This window comes from Ambystoma mexicanum, chromosome 6q, assembly GCF_040938575.1.
Source record: "Ambystoma mexicanum isolate Mex_15411 chromosome 6q, UKY_AmexF1_1, whole genome shotgun sequence".
NCBI lineage: Eukaryota > Metazoa > Chordata > Amphibia > Caudata > Ambystomatidae > Ambystoma > Ambystoma mexicanum.
In genome coordinates this window covers 239157275-239177220 of record NC_090937.1, presented here as the reverse complement: position 1 = coordinate 239177220, position 19946 = coordinate 239157275, and the positions used below count along the sequence as shown (strand labels likewise).

At 47.2% G+C, this 19946-nt stretch overlaps 1 protein-coding gene across 2 annotated transcripts in view; it reads left to right on the top strand.

Moving 5' to 3' along the window:
• BANK1 (B cell scaffold protein with ankyrin repeats 1) overlaps positions 1-19946 on the top strand; it is a 2974928-nt gene that overhangs the window by 465595 nt on the left and 2489387 nt on the right. For both annotated transcript variants that reach the window (XM_069630704.1, XM_069630703.1), the window contains exon 3: positions 1549-1659. In XM_069630704.1, coding sequence (XP_069486805.1) covers positions 1549-1659 — 111 coding nt within the window. The remainder of the gene's footprint in view (positions 1-1548; positions 1660-19946) is intronic.

Genomic DNA, 19946 nt, shown 5'->3' with positions numbered 1-19946 from the left:
CAATGACTATGGTTGCCTATCCCATGTTCCTGTACAAGTCACAAATCTGCTAGGATTCAAGGAGCTTGCAGGAAATACCTTCTAGGAGAGGCAGAAAACATGGCATGTGTGTTGCCCTCTCTGCCTTGGCTGTTGGGCCTGTGTGTTCATAGGGAACCAAGTCCCCTTTTTCACATTTCTGGTCTTTGGCACCCTCAGCGGGCAGACACAACCATGCCCCATCAAAGCTGCACACGTTGAAGAATGTTCAGGATGGCCAGTGGGGACAATCCTAACATTTTTGGGATTTCTCCCCAGTCCTCGCAGAGAAGCAATGGTTACCAAAGTGAGATTTGAAGAGTGTGGTCCACATTTTCTGCCCTTTACCTGAATCACAGTTTCAAACTTGTGTGGACTTCTGATTACAAAAGAAACCAGCCAATGTGTGATTCCCTAGATTGAACCATACTATTTCCTGGACATTTTGAGGATAAATTAATTGATTGTAAAAGTGCCTCGCACAAAATGGTTTATGGGCCCTAATGAGTTTTTGGTGTATGGCACTGGCATTTGGGAAGTCTAGGACTCCTGAATAACAGGCCCTTCACCAGTGATCCTGAAGGTTTTCCTTGCCACCTTCTTGAGCGTTTCCAGAACTCTTTTATGCCTAAGGCTCTAGGGAACATGATAGAGGGCAATTGACCCAAGACATCTAATGCTTCCTCTCCTGTCAGACAAAGACCTAGATATCCACATTAATAGCGTAAGAGTTCATTTATAATGCTGACCTACAATCCCGCCATGGAGTTTGGCTGTGTTGGCATAGGCCTCTAGTTTAAGCCTACATCACCAGGCTGCATTTCAGCGGGCGATTTAGGTGGTATTTTACTTTGGAAAGGAATGTTATCTCCTGTCATTGGAAGGAACTACCAGGTTTGCATGCTTGATTTACAGTGCCAAGAGCATGCTATGATCCAAAAGCAGACTTAAAGCAACATTCTTGGTCTTATAGTAAGATTGTTTTCGTATTCTCACAGTGAACCTTATGTAGAATGAAAATATGTTCATACAATAAAGTGTCTAGCATACTTACAACTATAAAAAATACGATGTTAAACAAATGTATATAGTTTCCACCTAGTCTTTTCCATTAACATGTACTACTTGCCAATGTGTTTGATTCCTCAGAGCTATACTACTTCCCAGTTCAGAGGTCCCTGACAATGTGTTCGATTCCTCAGAGCTATACTACTTCCCAGTTCAGAGGTCCCTGACAATGTGTTTGATTCCTCAGAGCTCATCACCAAAATCTACGGAAGGAATCTACTATATGACAGTTTTTCTAATCTGATGTCTCAAATCGAGTACGTTATTTTTATGTCTTTGCAATGTATGCAGGGCTTTACGTGTGAGGGCGTTGTCCAATGTGAAGTTTCTTACCCACTATAGAGCTTTCCTTTTATACGTTTCACTCTGCCTCATGGCATAACCACCCCATCCCTCCAGGATGCCAGCATTATCCTTGTAAAACCGAATTTAAGGCCTATGTTTTTATTGTCTTCTCTGCAGGTTTTGTAGACACAGAGACACAGGAGCCGGGGGATCCACGGACCTTCCAAGAAGAGCCTGAAATCCCACAAACGACTGTGGCAGATACGCACACACCTGATCTTCAACTCTGTGAGTAAAAGAAGCAAAGACTATCATTGTGAAAGTATTTTTGCATTGAATGTAAGGACACTCAAAGACCCAACCATTCTTGGCTTTATTTTATTTATCTATTTATTTGGCATTTGTAGAGCGTACCGGACCCGAGGGCATCTGGGCACTGGTTACAGTACATGCATGAAGTAGAACAGAATATGGGCAAAGTTAGCAAAGGTGGCAGGACTAGTTAGAGTGCTTGGCAGTGCCATCTATGAGGTATTATCACGCTATATAAAGACTACGATCTGGAAACCTCGAGAAATGAGGCACTGAAGAAGGAGCAGGCTGAAACGCAAAGTTTATTAACCTGTGAGCACAAGTTAAACTCCACCATTAGGAAACCTAGAAAGAAGCATAAAATATGCAAAAGAGCAAGCAGGCTGTCTAAGTATGCTTCAATCTGAGAGGGGGTGCATTCCATGTTTAATATTGTAAATAGAACAGATGTGTCTGGCTGTCAAGGGGACATTGTGTTTTTATATATATCACGTGGCATTAAGGAGAAACTATGATGGGACTATCTGAGGTCTTGAAGGATACTATGTGGCCCCATAGGGTTGTGTGGACTGCTTCATTTCCTGAACCTTGGCCTGTGCCACCTTTGAGGCATTAGAGAAGGTTGGATGATATCACTAACATGCCATTGTGCTTTTATTTGTCCCTTCCTCTGGGATACTGAGAAAAACCATAACACATTTGAAATATGCAGCCATGACAGGAAGGCTTCTAAGGTGTCATGAAAAGCTCAATGATAATGATCCTGGTGCTGTTATCCCTACAATTTTGATATATATAAGAACTGAAAGCAAACACATACGGCCTCATTACGAGATTGCACTAAAAATACATCTCTACCAGCATGCCGGTAATAACAAGTCCAAGTAGCCTCGATCCCAAAACAGCCTCAAACCCCCAGAGAGCGGCATCATGGAATGAGCAGATAACACCTCCGCCATCGGCAACCCCCGAATAGCGTTACCGGTATTAACAGAGTAGTATAAACGGGCCATTATTACCAGACCCGGAAGTAATATCATCGCACCGGTACAGGAAATGCACCGGCGGCCATCTTTAAAAACACAATCCATTGCCATCATTCACAGACTGGACCTGTTCAGGCTAAACCCCAAACACACCTTAGAGAAAATGTCAAAGGCAACCCAGAAAGGCACTGCCCGCTTGCGGAAACCAATATTCAAGGACGAGTAGCTCAACATGCTAGCAGATACCCTAGTAGAGCATGCGGACGTGGTCTTCTGTGCTTACCTCAGGCGTCCAGCACAGTTCAGGAAGAAGGAGATCTGGGAGGAAGTGGCAAGGAAAGTCAGTGCAGTTGGCACCACCGCACGCACTGTGAGGGACTGCAAAAAGCAGTGGGATGACATGCGGCTAAGAGTGAGGAATATCCTGTCGGCAAATCTGAGCCAGGGGCTGGCAACAGGCGGCAGTGCCCACTCACCCAATAAATTGGCAAAGTGGGAAGAAACATGCAGCACATTAATAGATGTCGAGTCCATCGAAAGAGTCGATGGAGCCGAGTTTGGAGTTCCATCATCGGCAGATGAAGGTGAGTTTCCCTACAAACACCTGACAACCAATGATCACAGTTGACCAGTGATGCGATCCAATACATGGCCCATCATACACACATACACATATCCCTGTCCAGATGCTGGCCCCACCACTGTCACATCAAAATGCATGCTGCATGCCTCTCCCATACCCAAATACACACCCAACACACAGATGAACTGCACGTGTCACACAGCACACAAGACACAACACACCCGTAGGCCCCACAGCAGACACCATGTTGAAGATGTGAACACCTGAGGGATGGCAATGCTCCCCCCCAAACCTTGCACGTACCCAGTCTGCCGCAAAAACAGGCATACAGCTAACCACATGGAACCAACTGTACAAAGACCAATGCGTGCATGATGCAAGCACCACCATCACTGATGCCCTGCCTCTCTGTCCCCCACAGGAACAGATGCTGACAACGATGAACGTGATGGAACTGCACATGCCACGACACCTGACAAAAGGCCCAGGGGAGCCGGGATGATGGCACCAGGCCATCCACGTCGAGGGGATGAAGGATGTTCCAAGTGCCACGCAAGTCAGCCACAAGTGCCCAACCAGCCCCGCAGCACCTACACAGGACCAGCAGGCACCTGCCCCTGCACCCCTGGAGACACAATCCACACAGGGTGAGGCCACATATGTGGAAACTGAGCATTAGGGCTCACAGTCTGCCACCACAAGCTCAATAGGGGAGACAGCTGCATCGATGCCGCATAGTGACGATGAGGAAGGGGTCCATGATGACGACACTAATGCAGGAGTCTTCTACTCAGAGGATGTTGGTCAAACCCCAAGCTCCCAGGCACCCCACAGGGCACCCCTCACCAGGTCCCAGTGAGACAGGGAAGCCATGGACAGTGGTCTCCAATAGAGCACAGCCCTGTATTGGCTACAGACACATCACCAAACCTACCATCCACCTCACCCGGCAATACGGGACCTCGAAGGATGTCTGTCCAGGACGGAGGGCCAGCAGGAGGAGTTGCACGGATATGTGAAACAATACCTCGCAGAAGGTGAGGCAACACGCCGTGCAATGCGTGACACCACTGCGGCCGTTATCACTAAGCACGTCCATGATGGATTTGCTGCTGTGGGCCTGATCCTCACCAGGATAGCCAACAGTATGGAGCAGCGGCAAACAGCGGCATCGGGGACACAAACATCAACATCATCCGCATCTACCACGCCAGCAAGTTCCACTCAGACCAGCCCTGTGTGCAGGTCCCTGCGCAGCACGCGGCGCTCTGAGATGCAACCCCCTCCACCGAAGGGGGGTCCACAGCAGCAGGGGCACCCTGCACATGTTGACTTTCACTGCATCCGGACACCTGTTGTGCCATTGATGTCTTGGTGTGTTGGGGGGTAGAGGGTGGGGGGATGGGTGTTTGGGTATGTGTGGGGGGTGTTGGGGGAGGGGGAGGCTGGAGGGGGGTATTTGGTGTGTCAATTTATTGCTTTACAGTGCACTGTGCCCATATACACACACCCAGTGCCCAGAGTCCCACATACATGGCACCCTCTGCATCCCAGTACATTAGAATGATTGGTGCACAGCACGTCCCTCAAGAGTATTGCGTCCTGGCCGATGTCCAACATCTACTCCTTCCTCTTCTTCAACTTCACCTGGTGGTGGCTGGTCCATGTCAGGTGGCAGAGGTATGTTCCGCCGGATGCACATGTTGTGCAGCATGGCACATACCATGATGATCTTGCCCACCTTCTCAGGCCCGTAAATGAGGGCGCCACCCGACCTGCTGAGGCAGCAAAACCGTGCCTTCAACAGGCCAAAGGTCTGCTCAATGACCACACGCTTGTGTGTGTATGGGCACGATTGAAGTCCTCTTCATGCCTGTTATGCGGATTCCTGACCGGGGTGAGGAGCCACGCCTTCAGGGGATAGCCAGCATCACCTGCATGGGAGCAGAAGAAGGTATGTGTAAGGGTACTGCTCTATTTCCATTTGTGCTCGGCCTGTACATCGTTCATGTTCACATGCAGTATTCTGTCGATGGCAGCAATTGACTTCACATCTCCACAACTATCTGCCCTGTACACTACTTGCCAATCCATGGCGCTGGTCTTGGGTGATGTACATGTTTTAGGGGCCTTGACACTGGAACCATCAGCCACCCAGATGGATTGACAAGGTCCATGATGTACACACATGTGAGGGCTGTGTGGCAGGGGACGACTCCAAATGCATGTTGGGCAATGCTTGATGCATTAGGCTGCTGTACTACATGATATTGCTTGTTCAGACTATGATGCATATGGTTCATTGTAGAAGCCATGCACGTGACCCTTGACATCTACACACTCGTCACAATGGCACAATGTGAATGTTGGTAGTCTCCGCCAGTGTTGGGTAGAGTACCTTAGATGACGCAGGGTGTGGACTTGCATTCTGGTACTCATGTGCTGTGGGCAATTCCCGCGCCTATCGCACCCATGTTGGTGTTGCTCACTACTTGATGGGTTCAATTTGATGCATCCTTGTTGCATGTGTACTACCTTTTATTTTCATATGCACATGTTGCCATGGTGTTATGCAGTGTTGCTGTCGGTGAGGGGGCAGTGACAGCGGAATTACCTGAGGTGGTATTGATACTGCACACTCATGGAAGCATGTACTGCGAGGTGCTTCAATGCGGTCATGTGTTTTCAGCTTCGTGTACATGTGATGGTGCGTTGTGGTGCTGAGGGCATGGTCATGTGATGTCTGGTGGACATGTTCAAGGGTGTGTGGTGATTGTGTGTGTGACATTTACACATTGGTGTGCGGCCAGAGTGCGTCAGACTCCATTGTCTGTGTCATGCATCATATTTGGTTGATTATGGGCACGGTCTTTGGCAGCATGGACAGTGTCCAGACACCACATTGAGGGCACTCCCATGGCCCAGAGGGCAGTCTCCTTGCGTATGCATGTAAAGCCCCCAACACTCTCCCATGGCCCAGAGGGCAGTCTCCTTGCATATGCATGTACACCCCCCCAACACTCTCCCATGACCTAGAGGGCAGTCTCCTTGTGTATGCTTGTACACCCCCAATACTCCCCCATGGCCCAGAGGGCGGACTCACCCAGCAGCCAGCCACGTCGTACGACATCTCCTTCCATGTAGAGGGGTAGTGAGGAGTTCTGCAGCACCATAGCATCATGCATGGATCCTGGGTATCTGGCACAGCAATGTGTTATCATCTTGCTGGCATCACACACCATCTGCACATTGATGGAGTGGAATAGCTTCTGATTGCGGTACACCACCCCCACGGCATATGGGACTACCAACTCCATGTGGGTGCAGTCGAGGGCACCAATTACATTGGGCATGCCTGCCAGTGCATGGAATGCTATTTTGGTGTCATTTGTATATGTAGGCCCTTGTGTGCTTTAGGAGTGCATCCAGCCTTTGGTTTAGCACATCAGAGAAACATGGTTGCGAGATGCCATGCAGCTGGCCCACTGTGTGCTGCTAGGTGCCTGTGGCCAGGAAGTGGAGCACAGATGCCACCTTCAGCAGAGGGGGGATGGCAGTGCGGATGTTGATCAGGCTGACCAAGTCTTCATGTATTAATTCCACTATGGTGGTGATGGTGTCCCTGTCCAGGCGGTACAGGGTGTGGATCTGTGCTGGGGTTAAGTTGAATGGATTGGCCCTTATACGTGGAATTGGTGGCTGCCTGCAGGGAACAACTGCCTGCACTGGTGGGATTTTCTGGCCCAGTTTCACCCTCCTTCTCCTCCTGTGTCTCCTCTGGGTTGCCTGTTGTAGTGCCTGCTCAAGGAGTAGCAGTGTAGGCATGTCCTCCAGCTCCAGTATGGCGAGTGCAAGTGGTATCATTTTGGTCTTGGAAGGGGTGTGGGTGTGCTCCTTTTGTGCAGGGCCTGGCTCCATTGCCTCCACCTGTGCTGATTGTGTGCACCTGTGGCAGTTGGAACACAACAGTTTCCTATTAACGGGTGATCTGCGATGCCGGTATTGACAGCATCATGGTGGCCCTTCTTACCGGCATCTGAATGCCGGTATGTGCATGTCCGTGCAACTCGTGATGTCCTCTTCCTTGTGGCATGCCGGTATTACGGGCACGGCGCACGCATGCACGCACGCACACATGCCAGTACGTTGGTGCACGGCCACAGCGGGTCCTTGTCGATGCCGGTAGGACCGGCTTTGCAGATCGTGATGGGCCGGTCCCATATACGATGCCGGTAATGCCTTACCGGTATCGTTATTACTGGACCGCCAACCTTATAATGAGGCCCATAGTCATTAATTAGCTCCTATTACAAGGCAATTTATTGCACAAGTGATTTTAAAGGTTGGGTGTTCAAGATTATGCTCAACTGCACCTACCACACCAGGTTGGTGGTATAACCGATATGAAACTAACTTCTGTTTGGTTTGACTCTCTCCTATATATGTCCATGATTTGTCTTAGGATGTCTGTGCATTGGGAACTGAGCCTATGCAACGTCTGTATCCTGAGACCCAGGTACAATTCTGGAAAGGAAAGATAATCAGAATGAGTGATGCCGCAAGCATTCTATCTTCACCATCACACCTTGTGGCTGCCCAAGGCTCTATGTATGGTTTAATGTTACAAATATTTCAATGTTTGGGCCAGCATTGGGAACAATTAAATAGACAACAAGCCCAGTGTGCATTATTCTGATTCAAGTGCACAGCCCTTTTATCACAGACATATCGGACAAATATAAAGAGCTGTGGTCATTGTTCAGTTCACAAAATGCTCTTTAGTCTTCTGCCATGCAAGCTGGAACCCACAAGGGTGTTATGTGTCCCCTTCCTCTTTCTATTAGGAGAATTGCAAGGAGTAAAATAGGAGTGCACCAGATTGTCCATCAGGGCTTTAAGTGGGCCGGGGCCTGCCGGGGCTGAGCCCCGGCAGGCTGCGAAATTTCGTTTTGAGGCGGGGCCCTGCCGGGGCCCACTAATCTCCCCTGGCAGCCCCGCCCACTACACGAAAAGCCATTTTTTTCTACAGCCTGAAGCTCTCGCTCGTGTGCGAGAGCTTCAGGCTTCAGGAAAAAATGCCTTTCAGCCATAATGGTGGCGCCGCACCTACGAGGCATCCCTTTAATCAAGTGATGCACGTGGGCCGGCGCCACCATTGTGGAGAAAACGTGATGCCGCTGGAAGCAGAGGCCTTGCTTTCTAAATACTGAAGCTCCCCCGAATCCGCAGGAGTTTCAGTCTTTAGGAAAAAGGCCTCTGCTTCCAGTGGCCTCACCCCTTCAGCCTTGATGGTGACGCTGCCCCTGCCCAGCTGGCGAGGGGCAGCACCACCATTAAGGCTGAATAGGGAGGCGCTTTCCCCTGCCAGGCAAGCATATAGAATATAAATGCAGTGATTAGCACCCTCTCCCCCAAAGGGGAGAGGGTGCTAATCTCTACAAAAGGCTGCCTGGCAGGGGTGCCAGTAGCCCATTAAGCCGGGGCTCGTCAAGGGGACGTGGCCTAACGGGCCATCAAGGCCCCCCCGCTGTTAGGCCACGCCCCCTCGATGAGGCCCTGCTCGATTTGTAGTGCCACTTAAGGCACTGTATATCATATAAGAAACTATTTATAATGTAATTTGACGTTTAGATAATGTACTTTGCTCAATAGGACTGGTGTGACATTCTTATTTCGTCTAAAATAAATACTGCACTTGTTCATGAGAAATAAACATTGTAACATTTTAAAAAGTGCCAGTTTAGAATGTTAGTGCAATTAAATAATGTCCCTTTTTCTAATAGTTGCTTTTGCAAGACAAATCTCACCCGCTTCCGATCTATATTATGTTCCTGTGGTTATGCAGCAGTCAGCAATGGCGGGGGCGTAACAACACGATACCCACTTTGAGCGAGACAGAGACATAGAGGGAGACCTGGAGTGAAAGAGAGTGCAAAGACAAAGAGAAAGAGGGCGGGAGCGAGAGTGCCAAATTGGAGTATGTTATGCTGGGTGCAGGCAGCTACTGTAAATATATGCGCTATGGATAGCCTCAACATATGGACTTGATTGGGCATTTAAGCGACAATCTTGGAGCTCGCCACATTAACGGATTGGGAGGATAGTATGCCTGAGAGTAGCAGGCCCTGCAATGTGTTCTGTCCAATGAGGTTCTATCTGATGTCAGCTGATTGGTACAGGGAATCTTGGCATTCAAATTGGATGCCCAGCATCACATGCGCCCTCGTCGAGAGTCGATCCAGTTGACCTAATTTGAATCATGTTGCAAACCTTTGCATCTCATTATAGGCTGAGTTAACTTAAGCATTGCTAAAATAGTGTAATTCAAAAATATTCTAACAAGTAATGTAAGGCAATGCCACATAACAAAGCGTAACTCAACATTCATTGTGTTGAACTCAACGCAGCGGCCCATTGAGTTCATCCCAGCATAGACATGAATGACAGATCTCGGGGCACTGAAGGGTAATGGCGTGGCCTAGCGGGACTACACTAATTAATTCCGCTCAACACGTATGTTAAAACCAACTGAGCAGCTATTTTCCCTCCTGCCGGACTGACGTTTACGCCAGTGAGATTACCACCCAGGGTAAGCTAATCCTTAGAGTAAGCCAATCCTTAGAGTAAGCCAATCTTAACACAGGGCAGTACCGACAGGCGCCTATACATAGTAGGGCCACTAATTCCATTGGACGTTTGCCAGCATCTTCTCTCATCAAGGAAAGCTTCATGATGTTGTATTCAGACACATGCTAACACTGAAACCTCGAACCACATTTCGGTGTGAAGTTGCTTTATGAAGTGCCTATGGTAATAATGCCCGCAGTGACCAGTGGGTGACCAGTAGAGGCAAGCTAACCATTGACAGATACAACATTACAGAGACGCTTTGTGAATGAGAAATGAACTCACATTTATTAAAGAGTTTCAGCATTAGTTGACTGCACTTACATTTTAAATACAATGTTCAGTGATGTAGATTGCGCATATTTTTCATGCACAATCTGAGAGCACATTTGTTTGCAAAAACACTTTTGAAGGAAAGTTTGAAGTTAACCTCCACAGTTTTGTTTTTTAAAGGTGAAGACTGCACGAGTTTGACGCGTTTTCCGGCTGCTATGCATGCATTATGGTTGCATTATGGTTGTATGTTGGGTTTGCCCTGCTTTATGAAGTCCCTTTTTGTCCAGTGATGCCAATGGACGTGATGACTTCCAATATAATAAGGACGAAGGGTCAGATTTTAGCACTGGCCGGAAAAATGCAGGTCAATTAAAGGAATTGTGTTTTAAGGGCACGGAATCATCTACTGACATGGCACGCAACTTCCCAGTAGGCGTGGCATGTTGGCATGATGTTCATTAGATCCTGCTTGACAGATCCCAACCTCCACCCGACAGGGAGATCACCAGCCTCCCTGGGCTGAGGCAGAAACTTCTGTTATACTGGATGCAAGACTCCAGAGAAAGTTGGTCTCTGCACTCTAGCGAAGTGAACCCTCTACCCTTGAGCACCTGACAGGCGTACTATTAGTCAGGAGTAATGGCATGGGTCTACTAGAGAAACTGGGCATTTCCACCGTGTACATTAACAACATTAAATGTCACCACATGTTGCCAGACATACTTTCAAGGCAATAACGTGTGTTTTCACTTCCAATGTATTGTCTTTTACACTCATAAAAATAGGAACACAAAATATGATCTCAAATCTCTATTTAGCATTTACGTCTATTTACTCTAATGTACATGTATGATATTAAATATATTATATGAGCATTACAAATATCATACAAATATCATACTCAAACAATTAACAACTCCAAATATAAGCAAAAGTGTACTTGAATACAATCTTAGCAGCCTCTTCTACTATCCACTTCTAAAACTATCATTTACATGCCGAGACAGCTAAACTATGACACGGAGAAACTAAACATATGTATTCACATTAGTGCTTTTTACAAAGGTGTCCCAGCACTCGTGTGGTGTTACTCCAGCAACTGCAATTCTATATGAAAAAGATACTTCTAAAACATATAAAAAGCCATGGTTACTAGCATGTAAATGATAAAAATCAATATAAAGCCCAGGCTAAAAAACAGAGGTGAAATCATCCACCAGGTGTATAAATGAGACCAAAGGTCCTAGCTAGAAGTGCACTTGTCCAGGAAAGGAACTGTGGCTGAGTAGACGTTAGGGCTTTACTCACAGAAGATCTATGTGAGTACCTTTTGGGATATGCCCTGAGCCCAAAGTTGTACCATTACTTGGTTCATTGAGCCTCAAACACCAGTGAACAGTTAAGAGGGCGGCTTGGTAGAAATATGACCTCTTTAAAACCCTATCTAACAACCATGGGAACATTCCCAAAATGGCAAATGCCAAAGATTCATTCTATATGCAAAGCTCTATAAGTAAGAATTGGCATAATAAACAAGACACGTTCAAATACAAAGCCAAGGTAAATGCAATGCCACCCCCTAGTTCATACTGGTCAGCTGCTTGTCGTCTTTTGTCTGGCCCCTTGCATTCCATTCTTGCTCTGCCTCCAATGGATAAACCCTGTTCACCAAGTGTCAAACTCTACCTTCCTTACTCCCTCCATATCCAGATTGTCGGGTGTCTTGACCCACGTTCAAGTTATTATGCTACAACATTTGGTGCTGTGGGCTTAGAAAATCCAAGATGGCGGAAAAACCCACATTTGCGCCAGAGTCCTAGAGAACTGCGCAGTCTTTGCGCACAGCAAAATGGTCCCCAGACCTGCCACCCATCAGTGCTAAGGAATATGGTGTTGTTCAAAATCTGTTGCTATTAATGTCAAAAATGGATGCAATACTGTTGCTCACCACTACCAGAAAGCCGGCGTTTTAAAACCACCAGACACTTGTGCAAAACTGAACAAATGAACCAAACCAGGCCAAAGAAAGACTTACTAAGAGGTGGATACAATGTAAAACTATATTCTGAAATTACTTGAAGGAAGTAATTGTCTAATGTATGTATTGAAAATAGCTGGGGATGTCAGCAGCTTAAGTAAATTTGGGTTTAAAGCCACTAAAATCGAAATGTTTAGAATAAATGAGTGACCTACTTTTGGGTGTCTCATAGGTTGCAATTGTTTAAATATCATAGTTTTGAACTTAGAATCAGTGTTCTAGCTGCATGTGTAAAAATTGCAAGTTTGGTTTGAATGTAGAAAACTGGGAACCAAAGTGACATTTGGCTGAAGCCTGGCTTGAAGAGAGTGAATTCTGCCCGGCAACTATCCCCGACAGGAGTTGAAACTTGATCAGCAGCTGTGTTCCCAGGCCTGGCTGCATTCTGCTGCCCCTGCCAAAAGGAGATGACACCTCTCTGATTGAATTAGGGGAGTGGCACCTGGGGACTGCAGGAAACTAAACAAAGCACTGTCCTTGGCCCAGGCAAATGTTAAATTAGGGGGGTGGTAAATGGCTTCCTCTTGGAAGGAAACGGGGAGGGACGCTGCACCTGTGAGCAAGCTGAGCTTGGGGGACGTGGACAAACCAGAAATTCCACCATGTGCTTTGGAAAATCACACCCCTTTGGGGCCAGAGCATAATTTTAAAAAGATGGATAATTCATAGTGCAGACTTGAAAAAATCATATAAATAACATCATCATTCTTGTGATTTTTCTGTGAACATTTTAAGAGGTGTTAGAACTCTGTACCATGTTCTGAGGCAAAACCCCATGAATTATGGAGATTGCAGACACGGGTTCACGCTAGAAAAATGAAAATTTACTGGAATATGTGTAGAAAGGCGGTGTACATGTGTGCCATTTTTGGTAAACGTCCGATATTGGTAAACCAACTAAAAACGAAAATAAGTTGTCATTTTGAATGCAAGCTGTTAGAAACATCAGAGTTGGAACAGAATGTACCATAAGTAATCTGTAATATGTACATGTAATGTAAACCACTTGTGTATCTGGGAAATATGTATTTGGATCAGAAATAGATTTGTGTGCAATTTGACAAGGGGAGGATCCTCTGACCATAAACCTACCTCATCACTCTGACTCACAACTCAGTTCCCCCAATCAAGGGAGAGAGGAGAACTGGGCCAATGATAAGTTGAGAGGGGCAGGCTTAGTTATGCTACGCACACACCCACTTTCAAAAGACATAAAAAGAGCCACTGAAAGCCAGACAGGGACATTCACTTTCCACTTTCTTGTGGGACGCTTTGCCGGGAGACCAGAACTTAACTCCAGAACTTGGAGCAGAGAGGCCTGAATCCACAAGCTGAATCCTTTTTCAGCAGGCCTCCAAATCATTTGCAAACTATTCAACAGCCTGGCGAGCTGTTTGGATTTTTGCTAAGAACTTTTGCCAGAACCGGTAGCAGACCCAGAAGGCAGAATTATCCAGAGAGACCAGAGATCCAGAGAGACCAGACCCAGACCAGATCGCTGAGAGCTGACCGAAATCGCTGTGCGCAGAACCAGTACCCAGTGGCGAGAGAACCGCAGCCAATCCTGACCCGATCCGTGACGAAGTCGCATTCCTGTCCAAAATATAGTGTGAGTACTCAGCCAGAACTGTGCAAAACCAATCTCTTAGTTTAAAATAATCTAATTCAAACTATTTTAACCTATCTAGAACTACACCATAGCATTGCCTGTCCTTCTGTGACTTTAAAGCTGCAAAACTGTCATCTGTCATTCTGAAACTTTCTACCTTCACAAAATCGTCCCTATCTCTTGAACCGTTTGTGATAGAAGCGAGATTTAACTTTCATTTTAAAGCTAAGATTCTGGGCTTTCCAACGACTTTCTATTCATTATACTTTTTCCGTAACCACGTGTCAAAATAGCAGCTCCTTGCTTTCCGTTGCTGAAATTCGTTGGCAACCTGACAATCATTCATAGAGCATTGCTAAAGTGATCCTGAACTAATTTAAAGTAGCTATCACTCACCCGGAACCTCTAGATGGAATTAAAATAATTTTTAGCATATTTTTCCCTTCTTTGCAAACCACCTTTAAAGTACTTTGCCTGTGTTTAAAATCATCCCTGTTGTTCTCAGCTTGCTAGGGGGGAACTGAATTCGTATTGTACTGTGATTGTATTCCTGAAGACTGTGTGTTACTTCCACCTCCTTACATTGCATAGAGGGGGGTGAATTGCCAAAAGGGGAAAAGTGATTATATTATGTTTTGCTGAAATCATATCAAGTTTATTCCTGTGTCGCTTTTTTTCCACCTTGCATTTCCTTGAACCATATAAAGCATTCGCTGCTACCTTAGTACTCTGTTCTTATTCATAAGTAACCAAGAACTGTGCTACTGTAGGATTACCTATTGCTGATTACTGCTCATATTCACAAGTGATATCAATTATTAATTTATTCTAAAAGTGTGATATATATATATATTGTTTAATTCTCAAATAAACCTTTTAAATTTGCAAAGCAAACTTACTTCTTGGCTCAGTGGGGTCAGAGGGATTCTAAGAGAGGGGTGTTATACAAGGGTTGTCATCCAGAGTACACGAACTGGACATAAAAATATATAAATAAGGACTTCCCTTGAGCAATCCCAGACAAGGCACTGACTTAGTGGGAATGCTTGATTGGAGTCATTAACAGAGTGGGGGCTCGTAGCCGGGGATTCTGGATTAGATCTATCACTTGTGCAGATTAATACAGTGTGCTAACTGACGGGATACATACAACCGGTCGGATCACCACGCTGTGGTATGCTCCGCACTCCTCAAAGGAACGCTCTGAGGAAACAGTCTGTTTTGCAAAATAAAATACAAACTTCTGTAAGTCAGGAAGGAAATCAAGTTCCAGAATGACGACCTTGGTCGATATCAAAATAGCCAGAGGACACCTCTTATATAAGCTATTTGTGAGAGGTGAGTGGGCTCATCAGGACCAGGTGGTCTGGTTGCAGGCAGTCGCAACCCAGATCACTGAAACAGGGTCAAATATATGGAGAGATCAGGGTCCCTTACATGTGGCCCTGAGTGAACTATATATGGCGCCTAAGGCCAAGGATGAGCACAACAAGATTGCCAGGGTAGCGGCATATTTATATTTGCATATGGGAGCCATATAGGACAAATGTGCTGAAGGCCAAGATCTGGCAAATAGGCAACTGATGGCATTAGAGAAGGCCCAATCTGACCTGGTCTCTTCTGAGCAGAGGCTGCAGAGGAGCCAGGAGTCAGAAAATGATAGTAGGCAGTATATTAGTAAAATAAAGGAGGATATGGATATCCTACAACAGGAAAAGGCTGACCAGGATACCAGATTTCTGGCCTTGCAGAAGGAGTACCAAGAAGGTTTGACTCCCTACTGCAGAGCCAGAAAAAGTTGGAGCAACAACTAGACTTTAACAGGGCATGCACAGAGCAGGTAGCCACCCTGCAAATCCGACTAGACAGAGAGAAAGAGGAAAGCAATACATTGATTTTGAAAGACTTGGATACCCAGACAGAGTTTGATCAAGAGCGCCAGAAAGCTGGTGCCCTTCAACGGCAGAGAGACGACCTGGCGGCACAGATGCAGGCTCTTACTCAGGAAAGGGATTCCTTTCCTTAGGCCAGGAAGTCTGCCAATTAAAAGAAAAAATTGAAGGAAATCACCTGGCCCTCCAGGGGCTGGGTGACCTCCAAAAAGAGCATCAGAACTTGTTAGAGCACACCAGGAGGGTGGAAGATGCTCTGGCAAGAAAGGAGCAGGCCAGTAGGGATGGGACTCAGGAGGTAACCCTCCTGCAGCAAAGACTGGCCCAGTATTCCAGGACCAATCAGGAGGCACAGAGAGAGAATGAGGCTCTCTGTCAGCACAATGATAGGCTCCAGCAACAGGTAGCCATGCAGGAGAGACTGATAGAGTCTAGTAAGGCCTTAATTGAGGAACTTAAAGCACAGGCTCTTGCATTGCAACAGGGAGCAGGGGCTGATAGAGATGAAGTTCGCTGGGAAAGGGAAACACCTGAGCATAACCTCAGGAGCCCTAGTACCAGAGGCCTTTATCTCTCCCAGTCCTTGGACTCTGCCACCCCCATGTCCCCTGGCGCACATGAGCACAGGGCCACAGGGAGGGCAGATTACTATCCGGCCAAATGTATGGGGTTCATAGGCCAGTACCTCCCAGGAATGGATGGGCGGGCATCCGGGTATGGGCACCTAAGCACAGTGCAATTTTGTAGGGAACCCCAGGAAAGTAGATCCACTAAGGGCATCCTAAAAACCTCTACCCAGTTAGGTCAGTGGGGGGGTACCCATCAAATCCTGGCAGCAAGGAGGGATCTAAAGACTCCTCTGAGCGGCCCAGGACACAGGAGACTAGGTCCCCACATTCTGCCAGCCATTCCCAGACTCGCAGAATCCGGGAGAGCCTGGAAGATCAGACGGGCACCTCTGGGAGAAGTGCTTCTGAGTCAGAGGATGGGTGGACCAGGGTTACCGAACCAAAAAGGCCAATAAGGCAAAAAGAGCCTTGCTTAAGGACCCCTTAAAGCAGATCAAGGCAATAAGGAGTGTCATCACGCCTTATCACAAGAACGCCAAGTATTCTGTTTGGGAACACTTGGAGCTCTATGAGCAAATGATGGAGACTTTCCATTTGAAGGACATCAGTAGCTGCATTCAGTATGTCAAATGGACATTCTCCCCAGAATACTCCAGTTTCTTTGCGGGGCTGGAGGACCAAAACCATTCAAGATGGTCCACATATAGGGCGGCCATCTTGAAACATTTTTCTGTTCACCGGAATCCCCAAGAGGCTCGCAAGGCAGCCTACAATTTGCAATGTGGGGAGGATCAGGCCCCACAAGATTTCGTGCAAGAATTGAAGCGTGCCTTTGCGCAGAATTCATCAACACATTTTTCCATGCTCTCCCCAAATACATAATGACCCAGCTCGTGAGAGATTTTCACGAGAAAATATCTTTAGACTGGGTCATTGAGCAAGCCACCCGCATCTATGAGGTGCAGAAACTGGTGGAAAATAAGAATCAGCCCAAAAACCCCAAAACCAACAGCACCCCTACTGCTGCCAAGGTGGCAGAGGTAAGGTTGCCCCCGTTTTAGATTTGGAGATGGGGGGGGGCCTAAAAACCTGCTTGCACCGAACAATTCACAGCCCAGAAGGCCTTCGGGCCAGTCACAGACAGGGAGTTAAGGAGGTAATCCCACGAATGGGGTCCCTCGCTCCCCTGACTATGTAGGTCCCCGCTACAAGGGAAACAGACCAATCCTGGGTTATGTGTGGACTCCTCCAGCCGAAAGGGGGGGATCCAGTCAAGCACCTGACCCAGGGAACTTCCCTCCTAACTTCCCACAGGAGGGCAGAAATTCCCCAAACACTGGGCAGAACTTTTTTCCCAGGTATCCACCCAATTTCCAACCCCAAAACCATCCATCCTTCTTTCCCCAATTCCCTGAGCCCAGAAAACCTAATCCGGGAGAGGGGAGGCCAAGGGTGGAGGGGTACCTAAATCTTCCCAACCCAGGGTATTACCAGAGAAGGGATAGCTACCCTTCCCGGGATCAGCCCAGGGGCGAAAACAGGACCCCGTATCAGCCTGAGCGGGTTTCCCAGTTAGAGCGCCAGGTTCAGAACATGGCACAGGATTTGGGCCGCATGCTGAGGGCCCAACAGAACCCTCAGATGGGCATGCCGGCACAGAATGCCCCAAACTCTGGACCTAGTGCTCCAGAACAATGATGGGGGCAGCACCCCGATAACCCACCGGTTCCCAGGGAGGAGGCACAAGGGGAAGGGGGGTGTAAAGCCTTGGAGGAAGCTTCCTTCCCCACTTGTAAACAGCCCCTGGAAACCCAGGAACCGGAAACAAAATCTCCTACCCCTGGAAGTCTGCCGCCCAAGGAGCAGAGAGGAGGTAGGAGAAACAAAGTACCCAAACAGACCCATTTTGTGGAGGAGGTACAGGTCTTCCAATTTGAGGGAGAGGGATCCCAAGAGGATCCTGGGGAAAGGATCTTCTCCTTCAGAGATGGGGGAGCTCCTACCAAGGAAAGATGGGCCCCAAGGGATTCCAATCCAGACTGGGTAGATGTGGGGATCGAGCCGTCGCCGCCCATCATTCTATCCCAGAACCAACAATACCAAAATCCCATGGGTCAAACCCATCCTGATGACTGCCTCCAAAAAGGGGGAGGCGGCCCAGAACCGGAACCAGGGGAACCCAAAACCATTTTAAGTTGCCAATTTTTTTTTGCAGATTCCCATGACTCTCCACAGAATTCTGCCCAAATCTCTTCGCACACAATTTCCAAAACCAGAAAATTAGCCCACCAGTTGTCCAAAAATGTGCATTATCTGTGCCCCCTTGAGGAGAAGGAGGTAAGATACTATGCCCTGGTACAAGTACAGGGGCACGGTACAATTTTGGCATTGGTGGACACTGGATCCCAAGCTACCCTTCTGTCCAAAAGGGCCTTTGATGAACTAAATGCAGGAAGGGGGAGAATTACCGTATTCCTCTCACCTCCCTTCCTGGACAACTCCAGAACTTTGACGGGAAGGAAATTCCCGACGAGGGGACTGCGGATTTGGACATCAAAATTGGGTGACACAAGGTGAAACACCCGGTCATAGTAGTGACTCCAGAGGGCACCCCTTGTTTACTAGGGAATGACCTCCTGAGAAGGTTGTCACCCCTAATAGATTGTGTAAACAAGGTCCTCTGGACCCAGACTAGCCGACCAATAAAATTAAAGCAGAGTGCAACCATGTTAGTTTAAACGGCACGTGCCACATGGTTGAACAAAAATCTGACCAAGTAGAATTTCACTTCCAGAACAACCAAAGTCCAGACGTGACAGTAATAGCAGTAGGACAACAGACTGGTGATGGGGGGTCCTCTCTATTTCTGAAAATCAACCTACCTTCCAGTTTAAGGTGGTATTCCACACTGGAAGGAAACACTCTGAAATTCTTTACCAATCCACAATCAGACACTCCCACTCCTATAGTCCAGAAAGATGTGAAATCAGCTCAGAGCCTGGCTGATATTCAGCAAATTGGAGAGCAGTTGTTCATCCCTGTTCAGTTAAATGATGGGAAGGACTCTGTTCTCGCTCGAGTGTGTGTGAACAACGGTAAGTGCTTCATCAGCGAAGCCATGTTCCGCCAACTCCCCAAAGATCCAGCCATTCCCACATTCAAACTGATAGACAAATGGGAAATGGATCTGGAAACACCCAATTCGAAACATCTCCTGCCAAGCAGGTGTATGCTCAAAATCACCATTGGCAACAAGAGCATAGTCCATAATTGTTGGGTCGTGCGAGACGTCACTGCCCCCTTTTACTTAGGCAGTGAAATTCTCAATCGCTTTGCCATTAGTTTGGACCTAATAATCTTCAAAGCTTGGTCCCGATTAGCAGATAATCCCATGGGCTTCGATGATCCAGAAAAAGCATTTAGGTCAGCTCAATTGCTACCTTATGCAGTTGAAATTCAGATTAAAGAGGAAGTCACCATCCCAGAAAGGACCTGACAGTTCTCCCTGGAAGTGAAAGTTAAAAGAGGACAAAAATTGAAAAACCCTGATGCTTATATTCATCAAAATGCTTTCCTTCAACAGCAAGGTTTAGGGGTAAACCCAACACCATTAGTCAACATAGAACATGACACCATTCCAATAGAGGTGGATAACAGTGACTTAAAGAGTATTACTCTAGCCG